The 21,158-nt window shown below is 45.3% G+C and overlaps 1 protein-coding gene across 12 annotated transcripts in view; it reads left to right on the top strand.

The window, feature by feature from the left end:
- The window catches only part of LOC118510739 (CUGBP Elav-like family member 2), a 280,203-nt gene that overhangs the window by 249,422 nt on the left and 9,623 nt on the right, over positions 1-21,158 (top strand). For all 12 annotated transcript variants that reach the window (XR_004906058.1, XM_036052957.1, XM_036052964.1 and 9 more), the window contains 3 exons: positions 10,381-10,559; positions 17,102-17,393; positions 19,189-19,362. Coding sequence is in view for 11 of the 12 variants with exons in the window: in XM_036052957.1 (XP_035908850.1) it covers positions 10,381-10,559; positions 17,102-17,393; positions 19,189-19,362 (645 nt within the window). In the remaining variant the exon portion in view is untranslated. The remainder of the gene's footprint in view (positions 1-10,380; positions 10,560-17,101; positions 17,394-19,188; positions 19,363-21,158) is intronic.

Here is a 21,158-nt window from a genome sequence, read left to right as displayed (position 1 = left end):
AGGTGGGGGAAAAGGGGGGAAAGGAATCCTCTTCATAAACGGAACTCTTTCCCCACGATCTCTCACGCGCCCTCCTGACGTGTGCCCTGTGACAAAAGGTTGCGTAGTGAAGCTACCAAGACGATGCCGTATGAATATAATTCACGCATTAGCTCATATTGCTGCTCCCTCATCTAGAAGGGGGCAGCCGCCATTACCCATGAAGATAGCAAGTTTCAAGCTGCACAGATAGAGTGGGAGGGAAAAAACTATCGGAATAATACACATTTCTTCTGCTAGCTTCACTCTTATCCAGCGCAAAGCGGGGAGTGAAAACTCTTTTCAGCAAGTAGAAATGGTAGCAAAATACGTGAGACGGAAATCGGAACGACATTCGCCTCTTCTTCTTCTTCTTCTTCTTCTTTTTTGGTCGGAATTTATTCGTTGCAAAAGATTTCCATACTTTCAGCACCATAAATTTCACTCATTTTCCTTCTGCTTCCACCGGATTTTGGGGTGGATTTCTATAGAATTCGAAAGCAGTTCATCTAAAAGTTAGTTCGTTTCGATGGCACTATTGTGCGATGAGGCTACTTTATTAACTAGGTTTGACGTTTTTCAATATTAAAAATGAAGCTATTGCATTAAATTGGTACAAGTGAAGTGAAACTTGAAGAAAATAAAGGATAAGTAGTATTGATCCAATGACTAAGCTGCTGTAGAAGTCCTGGATACTGATCATGGACAAGCGCCGTTGTCTGCCGGCCTAATATCTCCAGGCTTTTTTGGAGGATTCATCAAAGTAATCAGTCTATCATAGTTTGAACCTCTTTTCACGCGAATGATCTAAAAAGTCTTGAAGGACTGGGTTATTCGGTATCATTCTCATAACATGCCTCAGCTATAAACGCAGTTCTTCCTAGGCCTCCACAAAGGTGGGGCCAAACATCCTTCTAAATATGTTCCTCTCGATCGCGGAATCGCTCAGTTTTGGAGTTTGAATATTAATGGCGTGGGGCCAAAATATCCTATAAAGCCTATGTGAGATAACTTCACCACCGAAAAAAAATGCAACATAAATCAATTAATGTTCCTGTCATTTACCTTAGTTCAGCAGAAAAAAAACTCCTTCCTCCTAATTGAATTGTGTCGTCTGTCTGCCTGGACCAAATTTCACCGGAACAACTTAGCGCTGCCCATCCCTCAATTACAGGACCCGTGTCCGGATCGGGGCAAAAACTAGTTACTCTTAACTAGCTAGTTTCCCCGAAGCTAAAACGCCATGAATGACAATGCGGACGGCTCCCGGTGCTGCTATTCACTGTGCCACTGTCAGGCTTCCGGGAAAAATCATCTTCCATGTCATTACAACCTGTTATCAATGTAAGCGAGTGTGTCTCAGCGTCGTGCCTCGCTAGAACGTTGGCGACAAGTTCAGGCATCATTTTCACATCTCATTAGCGCACGTGTCGTCACCGTCATCATCATCGCGCAAGAGGAAAATTCGCTGCAAGGCTTCTTCGTAGGGATTTCCCCTGCCCAGCCAGGGAAACCATTGCCTTCCTGCTATCAAATTGATTGATAGTGCGGTATGTCCGCACACTCACACGCACACACAAATATGTACACATCTGTATAAATCTGTTTATAATGATACGGGGGGGAGGGACACGAGATGGCGAGCGAGTGGTGGAAAGAAAATGGCCCCGTTGGACGGAAGTTCCATCCATCTTGTTGTGTGGTGTCGAAAACAGGGAAGATGACACTGTTGCATGTTTTCCCTCCAATGTGTTCTGGCCACTACATCAACAACTTCAATACTGCCTTTACGGCGACACACGACAGGACGACCGCTGATACCAGGGTGAGAGAACGGGACGCCTCCTAATTCATGTAATTACAACCAATTCTTCTCGCATCGCTCTAACTGGAATGTAAATATTTTCCTTTATCCTGCCATGCTCTACTTCCACGGGCTATGTGTGAACGCTGAGAGATGTGTAAGTCTCATTCCAGTTCCGTCCCTCAGTCCTCAGTCCCGGTCCTGGCCGACCAAAAAAAAATCCCACTGTTTTCCCTCAGAAAGCACCAGGGAAAGCGACAACACAACACAATACAGCTCGTTTGGCATCAAGTGGCCCCCAACACAAGAACCGCCGTTGTTGTTGTTGTTGTTGTGTGACGATAAATGGCGGCGGCCACGTATCATTTCCGCGATTGTTTGTGTTTGTTCTCGTTATTGTTGATTTAAGAGTGGGAAAAATCAACTATCAAATAGAATCCCGCGTGCTGGATGCTGTGCCAGGGGGTTTTCTGTGCTGTTCACGGTGGTTACGGCTGGCTGAGGTTCCAATCGCGAGCAGCAGCAGCAGCAGCAGCACTACTACTCCCGTCGATTCGGTCGATTCAGTCGAAAATAAGATAAAGCACTGGGAAAAGCGCATCTCATGCGCGCGTGGAAAACAAACACTTCCGTGCCGTTTTGTGTGCTGGCTGGCTGGTTGGTCTTACCGCCCGCATTTTCCTCGCTCCGGTTAGCAGCGGCTCAGCGTTGTCAGTCAGCAGTGAGCATGGTTTTCCCGTGTAGTAGTTTGGAGGGTTAGAGAAGGAAAAATATGTTTACTTCACTGATCATCCGATTCCCCATATCTACCTCGGTGTGTTTGCGTGTGTGGTGTTTGACGAGCTTCCAGTGCTTCCCCGGGTGGAAAATGCTTCTTACCTTACCAATCCCAGCACGGACCACCAGCGTTGTTTGCACATTTATTATGCTATTGTTCTGCGTCTCGCGCTCGCTGTGAGGGAAACCGGATTCGCTTCCGCATTTGTATGTTGGGTAGCGCCGTCAGACAGCGAAATTGGTTCTCGACACCAGGATGGGAAGGATTTCTAAATAGGATAGCACATACTAATACTACGATTAGGGAGCACAAATAGTTTCGCCGCGTTTCGATATCAACCCGTGACCACAAGCTTCTTATAAGGTTGTTTAATTACTCAATACTGCCATTTTAAAGTGACTTTATTAGGCTTCCCTGTCACACCTGATTGGCTTTGAAGAGTATAAAACATATTTTCTTTGGGCGATATTTTATTTAAAAAATTAAGCTCCAATGTTGAGCAGTAGTTCTGTAACTAAGTAACGGTGCTATTTCCTCAAAAATTAGCTCTTCCCTCACTAAGTCGCACTGTACCTCGCAAAGCAGCTCCAACCTCACTACGTAGATCAACTCACATCAGATAGCTCGGCCAAAGTGATCGCAAAGTTTCTGGGAGACCTGAATTCAAGTCAAGAATCAGACTGCAGATGGCCTCTCCTTTTTCAAAAGAACCATTCGACTCAACTCTAACGGTAACGTACGGATATCTCAGCATTTCCTCTTAATCGATGTATATTTGGTGGGACCTGCAAGAAATTGTCTACTATGAGCTGCTTCAACCACACTATCCCATGGAAGGTCTTTCAACGACATTTTATATGTTTGAATTGAAGGATTTTATTAGTTAGAATTTGAAGGATAGGCCATTTTACTAGGTCTTCGGATTTTTGTGTGCAACATTTTCAATTTAGGTGACTATAAAAGAAAATGGATCGATGCATGGATAATAGGGACCCTTGAGACAAAATTTGGATTGCAAATTGCCTTGGAACTAATTTGTGCTCCCAATACTACACCACACATCGAAGATCGGTATCGTTTTCGCGTCATATCACACAGTACACAACACTGCTACGCTGCGCACGGTTGGAAAATGCCCCGCCGGCGACATGTGGTAAATGGCCGCGCGTACATGAGATTGTAGGATTTTGACAAATCACTATCGTTATAATTATGGATGAGCTTTATATTTGTGTGTGCCAGCCAGCCAGCCAGCCAGCAGAATCGCGAATCGCGCGCGGTCCACGATGACAAAGCGAAACTTTGAAGTGTTGCTGTGTGCCCGGGTAAGGGAATCCCTGCGCCTAGTACACAATGTATGTATGCTGGGTTCACTGGTCGGTTTGGTGGTTGGAGGTGGAGATAGCGAGGATCGGAAAATCGTATTTGATTTCCCACTCCCCCTCCCAATCTCAGCGAGTTTTAGTGGCGTGCAATATGTGTGCCCGGTGTGGTGGCTTTTAGGATGGAGATAACGCCGGAAGACAGAGCAGCGATGCCACGAACCAGCTGCTGCAGCATTTGCGCTGACGGGTATATTTCGCTAGCGTAATTGATACCCCCGACCGTCTCGTCGCAGATGGTAGAGCCCTCCACTCCTCTTTCCCAGACCCCATATCAACCACCCCGAACCCCGTTTGAACAAGCATTTTCCACTCATCGCTGAGCGCGTAACATAAATGCACAAACGCGCAACACAGACTGCCACCGAATGCCGGGGAGCATTTATTTGCGAATCATTATCGCATAAGCATTGACCAGGTCATGGAATTGGTAGTGATAATTTTTCACTACCCATTTTCCACCGGGGGCGCGTCATCATAACCATCACACACACGACACGCGGGCACGGCGTTGCGCAAAACCTGATGATAACCAATCAACCGGCGATAGGCGGGGATGAGGTTTTGCTCATTTCGAAACGATTGCATTTGTTTGTACTACTGTGTGTGTGTGTGTGTTCCGAATGGTAATAAAAAAAATTTCGCCACGAGCAACCAGGCGTCTCCATCGATATCGAGCCAGCCCCGGTGGGGAGAAATCATCATCATACAAATTCATCGCCCATATCGTGTTATGGATTTGGATGATGCAGAAACCAACAACCAAACAAAAATGCCTCATAAAACCCGACTCATAAAGTTGATCTGCCCTAACGCTTCTAGCGAACGTTAAAATCTGGAGAGTCTGCTTCCAAATGGGAGGGAAAATGCATTATCCCCGAAGAAAAAGAAGGGAATCCCAGTATGTCTGTGTGTGTACATTGTATCCGTCCTGGAATCATAATTCTAATTGCTTGCTCTATTGAAGCGTTAGATGATAGGGTTCTGGAGAGAGAGAGAGTGAGAAAAAAATCAGGCGAGTGTGAGGTGAGTTTATTGTTTCATCGGAAAATGTTTGTACCCACAAAAGCTCAATGTACATCGAGGAGAGTAATGCTTGCGCATAATGGGGCTGAAAATGGACATAACCAACCACCTGGTTGTTTTGTGGTGGTCGGCGAGCACATCGAATAAAGTATCGGATAACAACCGACCGACCGAGCGGCCGGCTGGCCGACCGGCTGTTGTTATCTACGGATTATCAGCATGCAATTTTCTCGTGCCTGGTTGTGGTTTTGGAAAAGCGTATGTTTTCCCTAAACTTTTGCTTCACTGGTGCCCGTCCCCACGGGCGAATGTTCCACTCCGACACCCGATCGTGAGCCATAAACGGCTCTTTATTAGAACCCATTTTTTTCGCATGCTTTTCTCTTCTGTCAGCATTAGGAAATATTTGGTTTTTCAACGAATTAAGGATAGCTACAGATGTGTGCTGTTTCTGCCAACAGTACTCGTTCGAATTTTAGAAAAGCAAGCAACATTTAAAAGGATAGTCGGTAGCCCTGCATCAAAACATCGGGATGTAACTGACAGTTCTCGAATTTCCACATCAAAACTTGTTTTCCCAGCGTTGCGCTTTGTTAGAGATTGTTAACTATTTCTCATTAAAATGAGGTTTGTTGTGTTGAAACGGTTCAACGCAATCGGAATCAACACACAATGCACACTACCTTAGCAACAGCGTGTCCGTGGAGCTTCAAATTTCGACGCCCTCACATCAATTCCTGGTAAGAGGATTTATAATTTCAATAAACACAAAGCGGGCGCTAACAAGCTAGAAAATTGTACCCGTTGTGCTATCTCTCTCTGTCTCTCTCTCTCAGCTCAGCACACCAGGGTATCAGCAATTATAATTTCAGCACGCATAATACGGCATCGGCCCGGGTTTTTGGATTTATTTATCGTGAATAGATAGCATGCGAATCAGATGCGATGTATAGTTTGAATAGCGCACCGAACTCGCGCCATTCATTCGTCAATTTTCGTTCAGAATTGCGTTGCGGGGAATTGCCCTTGGTTCTATTGTGCCAATTTCTCCTGGGCCCACACATCGCGTTCGCGTTCGTGAATAAATCATCTTTGCCCAAGCTGGTGAAGATCGAATGGGGGGGTGCGTTAAGGCGCTCAGCATTGCATTGTTGTGTCGCGTGAAAAGGAGTCGCGGAAATGAATATCGGGCATATAATATCTCACCCCCCTGGGGTGCCATCTGCACCTCCATCTGCAAGAAAGGAAACGATCACATACACACACAAATACGCCAGAAAGCTTCTGGGTGGGCTTTTCTATCAAAGTCCCCAGAAATCCCCCCCGATGTTCGTTCGCTCTCTCTATTCGCTACATTGGATTTTGTGTCCGTGATGTCTCGCTGTCTCCCTCTCTCGTCGATTGCACGAGAGGAAGGGGACGGTTGGTAGGAGGAAAATCGAAACAAACGCATCCATTTCCCTTGTATGGTGAATTTTGAAAAGCGCTTTCCTCGCACTAATTGCCAATTAGTGGCGTATTAAGAGTTAACCTGGCTACGGCTCGGCTGCTGCTTTTTACAGCATAAAACTAAGCCCATCACTACTACCCGGCATGGTTTTGCTTTCCGGGCGGGGGGGAGGAAGTTTTGTGGAAATTATGATAGGTTTTGTAGGACCAGGCAGCTGGCAGGCAGCCCAAACAGGGGGAGCTCGGTTCTGCTTTCAATTTCCGGTATATACATATATCGGTGAACGGAGGATGATTCCGCTTGCTGGCTTGCTCGAGGGAGGGCGATAGCAAAAGCCGATCCATGAACATGGTGCATCACCACCAGCCTGGCAGTGGTAGTTGTGAATGGTTGACTAGGCTTAGGGCCATAATTTTCCATCATCTTGTCGGGTCTTTTGCTCTCGGGCCGCTGGAAGAAACAATAAGCTCTCAACGAGCCTGGAACTTCCTCAACTTGCTCAAAGCGCAATGCTGACGGTTAGACGAAACGGTTTTCCTCCCGGGCCTACCTAAGTACTCAAATTATCCGGATGTGTGAAAGTCGGCTTCACCCCCCTTTTTCTGTTGATGCATCCGAACCAACTCTCTTCAGGGAGATTTTTTTGCTGTCGGTGTACAGCTTATCCTGTAATGTGATGAGTATTTTCAGAATTCTGATTCCGTTTCTGAGTCCGAAGCCCGCCCTGCTTTTGTGCACGCAATTTCGTTGTTTCGAAAAGACAAAACCGTATTAGTTCTCATCATTCATCCAAAACGGTAGTAAGCAGTAGCAGCAGCAGGCTTGTGACTACCTCAACTCTCAGAAGCTAGAAGCTGAGGATTTGTGTATGTTTCCACCCCCCGAAAGGACTCATTATCGTTTCCCATCATGTAACCCATCCCTCGTGGCAATTGCATAGAATCAGCCGGGGTAGAATGACTTCGAAGACTACGTCGGAAAAGCGCTGCTCCTCCATTTACCGAGCCTGTTTTGCTGCTTGTCTTATTCGTGATGGTTGTTAAGAGCCTTCTGAACCGCAAAATGGAAATCCTACAGCACTGTTTTCGGTTGGCTGAAGTTGGGCTTTTTTTTGCATCCTTGAGAGTTGTATTGTAATGGTTACGATAACAAAACGAATGAAGAAAAAAAAATGGTCTATCTTGCTTAAAGGCAAGTACAACAAATCGTTCGCCGATCGGGAGAATGTTTTGTCGGATTAATAATAGGAGTGTGTTGGCTCAATGCTGCTGCTCGCCCTATTACGCTGCAGCTCATTGGGATGCATTTACTGGATGTGGTTTTTGGGAAGAGCGCAAGAGAGGTTCCATCGCCCGAATTGGTAAACTCGGTACACAAACCACACGAACCACACGACCAACTTCGTCTCAGTTCGGCTAAGATTTGCTCTGCCACATAGCGGAGAGTCGGATGAAATGCATCCGATGTGGTTCAAAGTTTTGTTCAGCTCGTGCATGTGAGCCATCAGCGCCAAGTAAACTGCAAAGCTAGATGATGTTGATGGTTTCGTGGTAGCGATGTACGTACGGTGGAAAAACAAGAATTAATCCATTGCCCGTGCTCGTCAGACTTTGTATCTGGATGAGGAATTTCGGTGCAAACAAGACCACGCCTGAGCGGGTTTATAGCACATGAGGAGTTTGTTGAGATCTTTCACTATTTTGTGGCTACTTTCGTGGAAGCTTGAAGCTAGTTGCGTCTTCATCGTGGAATTATTGAAAGTTGGCAGTAAGTTCCAAATGTGGAAGACGACTCTCGTAAATCTACGAAAGATTTCACTTACTATCAACTTAACCCCCTTCGTCATCAATAAACAAACGAACCTCAATTAACTCATTCGCCCCCTTGTCCTGCTCTCAGCTAAAGGATTATTATCATAACCGGGATTACAGTTGTCACAAATGGTTCCCATCTTCGTTCGTTCGCGTCGAAAAATCGAATCACCCGTGTTAGAATGCCAATAAACGTAAAGCACTTTTTTTCCATCTCTTGCCCTAACATTCTGCTCGAAATCCGGAGCATACGCTTAAGCTACACTGTCGGGTTTTGCACTTGCTCGCCACATAACAAAGCGTATCATAATCACACCACACCCTTTGCAAAATAGACTCAAAATATGATCATCGTCTAGCGGGACGGTGCGCTTTTTTTTTCCCGGCTACAATCGAATGACTTTCGGCACGAAAATACTGGGATGTGAAATTGAAACGAGTGCTTTGGATTCGAGGTGACATAATCCCGCCGTGCAAAAAGAAGGTACTCGCCGCTGCATGGAAATTGGTCTCATATTTTCTGTCCATTAAGCTAAGAGAGCGAGAGAGAGCGAGAACCCCCCGTAGTGTCCGGTGTTTAAGAAAAGCCCGTGTACGGGGTGGAATTTGCGTTTGCTTTTCGTTTTGCAACATTGCAGCAAGGGGGTAGGATGGCCATTTGCATAAACGGGGGAAACACATTTTTCTTACCAACATTTGGCTGCAGCTAGCCAGAGCGAGAGGTTTCGGTTTTATTAGGTTTGAATAAAAATAAAAGTTTCCCCGTGCCTTTACTTGCTCTTGCGGTGCGGGATTTAAAATGCTTAAACTAGCAATTTTAAAACTCCATCTCTTTCACACGCTCGCTTCGGTAGTGTTGTACGTGTTTGGTGTTCTAATGGAAAAACAATTCATCTCGAGGCAAACTGCGATGCGGCCAGCTGTGCGGCTTAAGATGGTGTTTTGGCCTGCGCGCGTCTAGCGTGAGGTGTGTGTACTCTGAGGTTCATCTTAGGCACTTTAAGCAATCAACAGATTGTGCGGTATAATTTTGCCATTATAAAATTCTATATCGAGAGCGAACGGGGCGCAGCTTAAGGATAATGGGGGAATAAATAAAATAAGGGACTCAGGTACTTGAAATGCTGCTATAAGGATAATCTTTTCTTTTTAGTACACTTGTCGCTTCAACATAATATAGTTTTATTAAAAATTTACAAAATCTATGTTAAACCACTTAAGGGAAAGTTTCAAAAGGATAATGGAATATTACGGGTCTAGCATTAATCCCACTATTTAAATGAATAATATTTACCAGAGTTTTTCAAACGTTCTCTTACATGGATCGTATCTCTGTAACGTCTCATTACACCTTTATTTTCAAAGGTTTTCGTATTGAACTTCTCTTTAAATATCTCACCCAATGAAAGTCCGCTTGTTTACTGTGTTTTATTGAATCTACCAGCTCTACGAAACGCTTTCCAAGTTTTAAAAGCTGAGCCAACACCAGACGACGAAAGAACGACGTGCTCATCTGCTAGTTGATGAGGGATATTAAATTTATAAGAGGATTTCGTTAATATTTTTTTTCCTTGCGATACTTGTCTGCAACGTTTGCTATTTTCTTTTATAATTTTTCCAAACCGTCTAGGGTCGGCAACATACGAATGAGCGAGCCTCAGTGTGTGGTGTCTGTGTCCACAAAGGCAGTCGGGGTCGTCGCCGGTCGTGTTTATTGTCAACCAATGACTTGGAAAAGATTATCGGATCAAGCAAATATAGGCGATCCGATTGAGAGAAGCAGAAGAGTGACGGTGATTACACTACGAAGGCATTAAATTGTCAATTCGGGAGTGGTTTATTAAATTGATGAGGAATACTAACCGAACAAAGCCAGTAGTTTAACCTTTCAAGTACTATTCAAGTAAATCTTACTTGTAATTTTTTTTTCTCTCAAGCTTACTCTCCGATAGTTTCTCTAGATAACAAAAATAGTATCATTAGATATAAAAACTCTAATTATTATATAATTCTTACATTTTTTTACTACCAGGTACCATGCGCCTCCATCCAGTGTCGATCAATCGATTAATCCACTACTTTTCTTTCTTTTTATCTCTCTCACTTCACAGAACGCAAGCTGTTCGTCGGTATGCTTAGCAAAAAATATAACGAGAACGATGTTCGACAGCTGTTCTCGGGCCATGGCACCATCGAGGAGTGTACGGTACTGCGTGACCCGTCCGGGCAGAGTAAAGGCTGTGCTTTCGTAACATTCGCAACCAAACAGTCCGCGATCGGTGCAATTAAGGTGAGTGGGATGTGATACTCTTTCTTTCTAGGTTACGATTAAACCCCCTCCCTCCGTTCTGTTGGAAGGGCTACGTGAAAAATGATTAATGAAAGTGTGAACAATTAAAAGGCTTCTTTTGTGTTGTTCAAGAAAGGAGCAACTGAAGGTCAGCCCCATTTTTACGGTTACAATTCCATGTATTAATCCATTTTCTAGTTCGCTTTGTAGCGAGGTGCTGTGTGTGTGAGAGTCTGTCGGTGAAACACGCAATAAGTGAAACCATAAGCTCTCCGGGCACCGGGAGCAATTTGTGGTCGAAAGTCTCAGTAAAAGCCGGCGGTTCGATCGATCGAATAAATCATGTTTGTATTTGCAACCATAAAACACTTCATTCAAACAGCACAGTACCAGTCGTTGAATTGGATCGCTTTTTTATGTGTGTGTGTTTACGTGTAGCCGGCCAACACTCTAGCTAAAGAACGCGAAACACTGTGGCCAGAGCGTGTATCTTCTAACCGGGTCTGCCGCGACTATGCAGTCGATGATGAGGCGTCAGGTCCACCCCTTCCAACCCCTTTCGGTGGGGTCGGATCGGGTTGAACAGTGTGCCACCACAAACCTCCGATTTGATTTATGACTCCGAAGAAAGGGTGATAAGCTGAGGTTGGTTTGTGTGGCGTTGGGTGGGAGATAAAAAATGGGTTATTTATTTATCGCTTTCACCACACAATGCGCCTCTGTGTGTGTGTGTGTGTGTGTGTGTGTGTGTGTGTGTTTATCAGCAGTGGAGTCAAAAATGGCATATCTAGTTGTCGAGTCCAGCTGGAGCCTCCGCTCGGTTCCATTAAGCACGCCAATATGTAATGTATCCTGGCCGTAGCCGATAGTACGCATCCTTCCATCCATTATTTATTTCTATATCAGTTTAATGAATGCTACTGATGTGGTCGGTCTAGCGAATGGTCGGATTCGCAATCCAATCTAGCGACGCGATCAGTTAAAGTCCACGCTAGCGTCCACACTGGAGCACATTTGTTTAACAAAACAAAAAATATGACTCCCGATTATAGTTTCATGAATCTATTACTGATATTAAATTCACAGCCGTGCCGGTTACTGCTGCTTGTGGCGAATAAAAAATCGCACCCAATTAACAAACTCGGAAAGCGCGGGGGTTTAGTAATTGAGTTGCGCACACACATATTTCGCAATTAGTAACATAATAGCATATTCCGATTTGATGTGTGCCTGCGAGTAGACAAAACGACGACGCCATGTCGGATGCACATTTTAAATGTGTGTGTAATATGATACATTTTTCATGTGGCACCGTTGCAATTAGCGTACGTTTGTTGTTGATGAAGCATCGGGTTTGCGGTGTAGAGATGTGTGCGTGTTAGAAAATTAAAGATGAAACAGAATGCGTTGTGCAATAGAAAAATCATTATCATTAAATGATCCCGACGGGCGCGATCGCTTTGTGTGCCGGCGGCGGCTTCTCGACATTTTCGACACCGATCGGAGAGCTTTCCAATCAATCGTGCAAGCGCGGCAAATGGAGCGCAAGCAGATGCCTAAGTGAAATCGAATTAATTGCTACGTTTAATTAAATTGAAAATGTATATTCCCCTAGACCTGGTAACCTCTGGGTGGTGGTGATGTATTTTATTTTTTTCGTCCATTCATTTCCTGCCCATTGAATCGATTGATTGAGATTTGGATTTGGTGCGTGTGCGAAATCCGTTGGTGGAAATTCAAATAAAAAAAGGTTTGGTGCGATTTTAACGTACAAAATAGCTACCGGGCCAATGTATCGATTTCATTTGGGTTTGGGTGTGTGTGGGGGAAAACGGCAGGAGCAGGCAGAACATTTGTCCAACAGAAACAAAAGGTGTATCGTTTTTTTTCGGTGGCAATCGCGCTCCGTCAGTCTTCTGTGTGATGTACAGCAGGTCATCATCCAAGCTGCTGTCTGTGTGGATTGAAATGTTTTTAATGATTCGTTATCCTTGCGCAGAAGAGCGCCAGACCGGGTCACCACCATCCGGGCAGCGAAATAGTTGGGCGTAGAAGGGACCGCCGATCAACAAACGATTTTATGATTGATGATGTGGAATTAACGATTTTTATTATATTAATCCGTTAGTCAGCGGTTGAATGAGTTATTACAGAAGGATTTCAATTATTTTATCATGCCGCCGCACGGTACGATGCCCGGAATCGCACACATTCGGGTGCACCCGCAGGGAAAATTATTTTCTATTTTATTTTAATGAGCCCGTTTCTACTAGCAACAGCAGCAGCCGCATCTGTTGCGTATCCACCGCGGAAACAAGACTTGTTTAACAAATTTTGTGGATTTTAATTGCAGAGCTTTAAATGAAAGCGAAACGCAGAGGAAGATGTATGAAATGTATTTCCATGGAAATCTTTTTTTTTTTTTTAATTCAGCCCCACCGTACTCTTGGTGCGGAATGAAGCAACATTATGTAAATCATGCCGAGAGCCTCCTCGTTTTGGGAATGTCAGGCCAGAGATTTTTTGGGTGTAAATGCAGTTGAGACTCTGTTTTCTACAGCCAATACAAGTATTATGGGTTGAGTCGAGGAAAACGGGATGCCTGTTTCGAGCGGGTTTTCCTCATTTATTATAAAAAAATGGGGTGAAATATATTATGTGGTTGTTTTTTTTTCTCGGTAAATTCACTAGAACTTCGAAAGTAAATTACAGGGTGTTCCGAGGATTTTTGACGCTTTCACAAGGTGTTCGACTGTTACCCTAATATTGTTGGGGTTCGTCCCGATTTTTTTTTTACTTCTAACAGTTTTTTACGCTTTTTCTATAAATTTTGAAATTAAGATTTTTTTAAACATTTTTTCCTTATAGAGAATAATCTTATTTTTAGATTAGAATTCAATTTGAGTTTCCCATTGTTTAAATAGATTTTTTTTTTGTAGTATGTTTTTGTTTTATTTATTATGTGTATTTATTAAAAAGAAAAAGGATGCAAAAATCTTACGATAAAACCTAAAAAATCTAGGAAAGCGTCAAAAACCTACAGAATACCCTGTGTAACAGGCGAGTGTGTGGTGAGTGTGTAAGTCAGCGAGTGTTGTTAATGTTTAAAAATTATGCCACACGAAATTGCACTTTCGTAAGGATTCGGAAAACGAGCATTTTTATTATTATTTCGAGAAGGCCTCAAAATTATTCCCAACTTAAACTCGCTCACCCCACCCCCAAGGGTACCGAAAGCGAGCTCACTTAAATCGAGTGGTTTTTCGTATAATGACACAGCATCATCAACCGTTTACCGGTTAGGCCTACCGGGAAGGATGATGAGAGATTTGATTTCTTCCCCCACGTTTTTCCCCATTTTCCTGTAGCTTTAATTGTTTCTCACCATTTTGTCCTTGTTCAGTCCTGTCTTTTAATAATATTCTATAATCACACTTTTGTAACACACACAGGTTGTAACACATAAACACAGGTTGTAGTGCCAAAAAAAAAAAAAAAAAAAATCCCACTTTGATTTCCTGGCGATAATGACGCATATTTTAAATTGTACAAATCACCTCCCGAGATATAAATATGCGATTGAATTCAATTTCCTTTTTTTCGACAACAAAACAACAAAGCAAGAAGATATGAATAGCATTTTACACTTGATCCTGGATCGTCCATTGCAGCAACGAGAGCACTAAGCGCGGACGCCACATTGTCTGCGTTATTTTGTGCACAGTAAATTTAATGATGGTCAGAACGGACGGCATCAACAAAAAATAATGCTCTGTGGCAGACCGGACAGCAAAAGTTCGTCTTCTCGATCCTGCCCAAATATCGGTGGGGAAAAGTGACGATCTGTGGACGGCGCGATTAAACGACGCCACCAAACAGCGCTAAAAACCCCCATTTCCTTCATTTTCCATCCACCCAGTTTTTTTTCCATGCTGGGAAGCGGGTCCTTTGGGGGTCGGGAGGATCCCCATTAGTGCAGCAACATTGGCACCGCAGTGGCAGCAGCATAACGACATGCAAAACATCAATAACAATAATCATCGTTTATTGTGATTGTGATGGTTGTTTTTCCATTGTGCCCCCACATCTCTGACCCCTTCGGCGTACATGTGTACGGTTTCTGTGTGAGGAGTTTAGCTCAAAGGAGGAGAGCCAACAACAACAAAAATCAACCCCCATTATCACCATCAACAACCAAAACAACCACCTCTGTTCAAACAAATAAAAAAACCAACCACTGTCCTCATCTTTTCACAGTTGGGAAAGCGTCAAAAGAACTGACGTTTGAAAACTCGAATGCGTCGTCCTGCTTCTTTTTTGCTGCTAAAAAAAAAGCGAAAATCGTATTTCAGTTCGCTTGATGTGGTATGATAAAACTGAGTAAGGTTTTTCGAAAGCCCCTACTCTCTCTCTCTCTTCTTGCTGACACCAACGACACGACTGTGTGATAGTTTTGTGGCTGTGTGTGATAGGGAAACATAAAGAAGCAACAATAATACGGCAGCGAGCAGCGGGGTTTTTCCTTCGCTTTTTCTTTTGCTGAGCATCCATTTCCTTCTGTACAGTTTTTCCTTCTTGTGAAAGAAAAATGGGAAAGAGGAAGCGATCGTTATGAGTTTTTTCCTCCCTTATTCTATCGAGGCCCAATGGTGTGTCGTGCGTTGGCATCATTTGTGCTCCGGCAAGCAAGTAACGATTATTTCTTATAGCTTTCGAATTGACATCGGGAGATGTCACGGGGGGTTTGAATTTGACAAGCGGGGGATGGATTTCTCTTTACTAGACGGGCGGCTAGACTTTTTCCTACCCATAAAGCTGCTGCCGCTGCTGCTGAAGTAAATGTAATTTTTTTTATTTTCCATAAGCTTATAATTATGTGCACATAAATGCTTGCTTCATGATTGTAACGAGTACTGAGGTAACGGCACAGTTTTTGTCAATGGAGCGTCATTAGCCCCGAGGCAACATTGTACTTTCCACCGTGTCGTGTATTTGAACCATTTTGGTAGCTATCTCCACCCCCCCCCCCCCCCCCCCCCCCCCCCCCCACTTCAAGGGGGCACTTGTCAAGACGAGCTAATGAGCTCTTGTTTAGCAGCCCCTTGTGGTGTGGCTGCCTTTTGTTCGTATCGTGCCGTAAAGGTCCTTACAGAAATATTGGTGGGTAAAGCTCGCTCCCGAAATTGGGAATCGCGTGTCAATCCACACACTTGTAGCGGTAAGGAGCGACAAAAGACATGACGACACCACCATCAACGGTTGGGACGACACACTTGGGATCATCCGGAAGCAAAAACCCCGGAACGAAACGTTTCTATGTAAATTTTATGATTTTTAAGCACCATCACCGAGACACCATTCATTCCTGCACAAAAGAACCACGTGTTTTCGCACCTTTCCGCATCGCTTGCTGCTTGGAAAAAGGAAGCGGCGTGTCCTGTTACCGAAAAGCACACACACACACACACACACACACACACACACACACACACACACACACACACACCGAATGGCCCGTTTCCGTGGAAGATGATGCTGCTGCTGCTGCTGCTGCGGAGAAAACGGTTCTGCCGAAATGTTGCACCTGGGATCGACTTACCGCACAACGTCAGACGAGCGCGCGTGACACGGCCATTAAGTATAATTCGGCTAGAAATTAACACTCACATTTAACGAAACGGCGTTCGTATTGATGTTGTTGTTCGGCTTGTTCCCGGGTATGATGGTGTTGGACTCCAGTCGAACGTGTTGCCGCATCTTTTAGTGGAGGAGTAAAAACGTTGTTGGAAATGATTGTTTGCGATTGTTTAAATTGCTTTATTTTGTTTCACAATTAAAAACGGCTCTCAAATCGCTTTGCTGAGTGTCTCGTTCTTTTGGGGTGTATTATACTTGAACGAAGATGGTGAAAAATGTTTAGGCGCTTCCTGATGATGGAATGTTCTCACTTCAAGCAATAGACGAAACCAAATCTCGAAAGATTCTGGCCACCCAACAGTATTGTAGAACCCCTTCTAATGCATCAGAAATATGAGAGGAAACCAAACCCTTAATATCTGGTAGAATTTCCGCTATAAGACTTGGATCCAGAGATCAGAGCTTCCGTCTAGTTGATTCAAGATTTATTGGAAATGGCAGACACAGTAGCTCAAAACTCGCTGTCCAAGTCTGAGACAATGCCGTCGAAAACTGACTCCAGAAAAATATATCTGCGTCAGTTTCTTTGAGCTCGTCGTCTATCGAAGCGACTCTTAACTGACCCCAGCAGTGAGAATTGTTTAAGCCAACCTCTATCGCTGGACTTTATCCAATCGTTCTGTAGCCGAGATAAAGTAGCTACAGGCCACTAAAGCTCAAGAGGTGATTCTACTCATGTTTGAAACCTTTTATTCATCAGTTCACTAAAATCTCAAATAAATAATTCCATTCCTTCCATATCTCTGACACTTTGCAACAGATGTATTTTCGCCCTTTTTTGGATACGTTTCAATCACACCTTTTCTAATGAAATGATTTCGCTCTTCTCTCTCGTCATTCTACAGCATCTACACCAGAGCAAAACGATGGAAGGCTGCTCGGCACCGCTGGTGGTAAAGTTTGCCGACACGCAGAAGGAAAAGGATGCCAAACGGATGCAACAGATGCACTCGAACCTGTGGAATATGACCGGTATCAATCAGCCGATCACCCAATCGGTAACGCCCCTGACCGCATCCGCCCATCCGAACCCACCGCAGCAGCAGACACCGTTCCTGGCCGCCGATGCGATCTCCCCACCGCTGACGCTGCTCCAGCAGCTGCAAGCCGTCGCACAGCAGCAGCATCTTCTGCAAGGTACGCGCCCCGAATTAAAACTGCCAGTCACGCAGCGACCGAGCGCAACAGCTCTGAACGAACTGGAGGGATCTGAGAGCGGGATTTATCCGAACGACTTCTTTCGGTCGCTCTGCAGTTGCGAGCGAGCTAGGAGAAATGTTGAAGCAACATTTAAATAATCAATCATGTTCCCTTTCTCCTTGCGCTGGCTTCTAGCCAGAGGTGGCAAGAGCTCTAAAGTAACTTGAAAGAACGTTAGTGTTAGGGTAACGAAAGAGATTACTACCATTCCCGGCATACCAGTAGTTAATCAAACAAATCAGATTGCCTAATCGATTTAAGCTACCCACCACTAATCGAGCGCAGGATGCTCTGTTACATAATTACCTGCTTCTAAACCTCCTGCCCAGGTTCGTCGGGGGCCCCTGTTTTTCCCTGCTACTCTGAAAGGACGCTACAGCGCCACATTCGCGTGCACATGTCAAACGTCCGTTTTGCCGAACGGTCGTGGTGCTCGTTCATTATGGCGGGGCGGCAGATTTTATCGCTTTCCATCGTGAACATTATCGGGCACGGTAAGCTTGGTCCTGTGTGCACCTAACACCACCACCTCAAACCTTAAAATTGTCCTGGACTGGACGGTCGTGTACCGTGCCACGCACTGTGTGCTAGTGGGGTGCTAGTGTGCCGGTACACAATAACTTTTCTCACTGTGTGTGCAGCGATAGTGTCGAAAAGGCGCAAAATGACTACGGTTCCGTTCTGACATCCGGTGGTCCGGTGGGTTTCTCGGTACCCTCGGACGGTATGGCACCACAGGTCACCTTCATTAAAACGTGGCAATTGCTGAAAGGATCACCGACGACGTTTCGCCCGTGCCCGGTACAGCGGTCACACCAGCATCTGCACTGACCATCGTTAAAAGGCGACCGAAAAAGGGTCGCCGTGGACATCGAAACCCGTTGGCACTAAATGGGAATTAGAAATGATTTAATATCCACGTGCGCTGCGCTGTGCACACAACGAAGTTGTCGCAGTCGACGAAACCTCTGTAAGGAAGGTCACACCCCCCCCACCCCCAGTAGTGCTATGGTGTTAGGGTCCGAGGGTCTTTTTTTTTTGTTCATATTCGTTTCAAGAAGGAGCTCCTTTCGAAAAGGAAAATCATGACAAAACGGTGACACACTCTAACCGCACCCGACTTGTGATGATGGGTTCTTTATACGTTTTTTGTTACGGCCACTTCTGCTCTGCGGTTAGCGCGTGGTGGCCATTCGTCGAGGGTGAATGTTGTGCCATTGTTCAATGGATCATAAATAAACGAATTTAACGCACGTCACGCACGAGAGAGGGTGCCGCTCGGTCTCCGTTTTTCCAGCCCCGGCGGTAGGAAAAATCCTTCCCGTGCTGACTTTCAAGCTCTTGTGCCAGAGATTGAGATCCCGGGCACTTTGTCGTCGTCTTCTCCGTATGAAGCAAATCCTTACCGCAGAGTGAGGGTTTAGTGTGCCGAACGAGCTCGCTGTCGGACTTGCGTCACATCCGGACCTTTGGACGGGCCTCGAACTCGAAGCTAAATCGGGCCAAACCGTTCTGTTGTGGCGGGGAGCAAGCTAACAGCTCGTGACGAAGATGAATGGGTTTTTTGGGTGGGATTTAGCGATTCACGTGTGCGTGCGCATGTGTTTATGCGTGGTCCGGGCAAGGATTAGCTTTCTGATACGGTATTTTCTCATTTTCTCGTTCTCGGAATACGACGCTCGTCCGCTGATGTCGTCCGTGTCCCATTCGGTGTCGACGTGTGGCCCGCCAGGACTTAGCGCCCAGACTGATACGACCTCCGCCGCCGCCGCAAGCCTTCTCGCTCCGATCTCCTTGCAGAATCTGGTGACGCTAGCCGGTATAACGCAACCGTCGCTGCAAACTGCCGCCGCAGCAGCTGCACAGACACCGGCCACCGCCATCAGCAATGCAGCGACCTCTTTGTGTAAGTATATCCCGGAGCGTTCAATTGGTCAAGCATGACCGGCATAGCACGGTTTTGAAGGTATACTTTTCAGGACAACCGGTTAGAACTGAACTATTATTATAAACCGCAGCCTAAATGTTTGGCAAGAACTGTTCGTCCACTAGAAATATTGCTCTCTTGTGGATAAGAGACACTCACTCACCAGAACACATCAGGAAAACTTGCTTTGAGTGTTCTTTTAAACTAAGCTCCTTCTAAACTTCTAGCGTTTACTCTACCGGCCCAGGATAAGAGCACAATTATGGTGAAACTTCCCGCATGGACGTACTGCAGGAATTATGCGCCCAACCGAGAGATCCTGTAAGATCTCGCTCGTTTCTAGAAGCTCTCAAGTGGAGCAGCTTCCACTTGTTAAGTGAAAAATGCACCCTGCTCTAAACACACAACAAGTAATCCTTGTCCATAGGAATATATAACCCAAGGACTCAGCATAATGTAAACTTTCCTCAAGTGCACAACGCTGTTCCTATTTTTTGGGGCGCTATTTTTTGTGTTTCCCCCGCCTATGTTACCCTGGTCCATGTTCGTGCCCTACTCCGCCATATCGGATTACTCATTGAAATGGGCAGCATCAGCTTCACCAGCGGCGCAGGATATCGTCCCCGCAAAAACACGTAAAAAAGTAAAATTAATATCGAACGGCGGTCGCGGCCAGAGAATCCGAACGGCGGCCAAACGGTCGAACGAAATCGCAACAGCACAACAACAATGTCCCATTAAAACAGTCGTAAAAGTTATAAAGATGAACGATTTTACTTTTATCTGTTTTATGGCTTCTTCACCTGTGTGCGCGCACCCATAGATTTCTGGACGAGCATCGGCGTTGCCGTACCGTGCCGCATCGTGCCCTCTTGATGCTAGCTTGTTGCTTGTTTTTGGTGCGCCATAATGGAGGATAGCAATCATCCTTCCTTCCATAAAAGTGTGCCTCCTTGTCGAGGCAATAAACGGTTTTATGATCACACCGGAATGGATTCGCCAACTGGTGGGTCTTTTTCCATTTCCCCGCGGAGGTTGAAAACTAGTGATGGGTCATACGAACCTTTTCACGTATCGAACCGTTGTCGAGTTCGTTCCTGTAGGAATCGAGCTCGTCCCGTGGGTGCAACGAGTTCGGGTCGACCCGTAGGTTTGAGTCGACCCGTGGGTGCAACGAGTCCGAGTAGAGATGCCGTAGATTTCAGGACAAGCCATGGATTAGACCGAACTCGTCGAACTCACGGGTCTACCCGAACCTACGGGTCGAACTCACGCATGATTTGATGCACCTACGGATCGACCCGAAGTCGTTGCATCCACGGGTTGACCCAAACTCGTTGGACCGTAGGAATACGACCGGAATGATTCCGGGTCGCTTATGGATGGCTCCGACCCGGTAGGTTCGGGTCGTCTCGCCCATCACTACTAAAAACCAATTCCTCCTCGCTCTTGTCGAGCTTTGGGGGAAGCAAAATGTGCTTATATTAAATTAAATTAGTGTCGATTTCGAATTCCCGACGAACGATCGCGATATCTCGCGGAAGGTGACGCCCCGATAGGTGGAACCTTAGGCGACCGTTGAAGTTGAAGAGGAAAAATTTGCTTACAACGACACACCGAAACCTATTTCCCGTGATTTCTTATCAAAACCATTCTCTTGTCTCTCTCTCTATTTTCACTGTACTCGTCGTCCGTCCGTCACCCAACAACGACTACACCTACTAAACGAATGGCATTGGCATTCGGTCTAAAAAAAATATATGAAATGTATAACT

This window comes from Anopheles stephensi, chromosome 3 (genome assembly GCF_013141755.1).
Source record: "Anopheles stephensi strain Indian chromosome 3, UCI_ANSTEP_V1.0, whole genome shotgun sequence".
In the NCBI taxonomy this organism is placed as follows: Eukaryota; Metazoa; Arthropoda; class Insecta; order Diptera; family Culicidae; genus Anopheles; species Anopheles stephensi.
The sequence above is the reverse complement of the archived record's forward strand: the minus strand, read 5'-3'. Positions and strand labels throughout refer to the sequence as shown.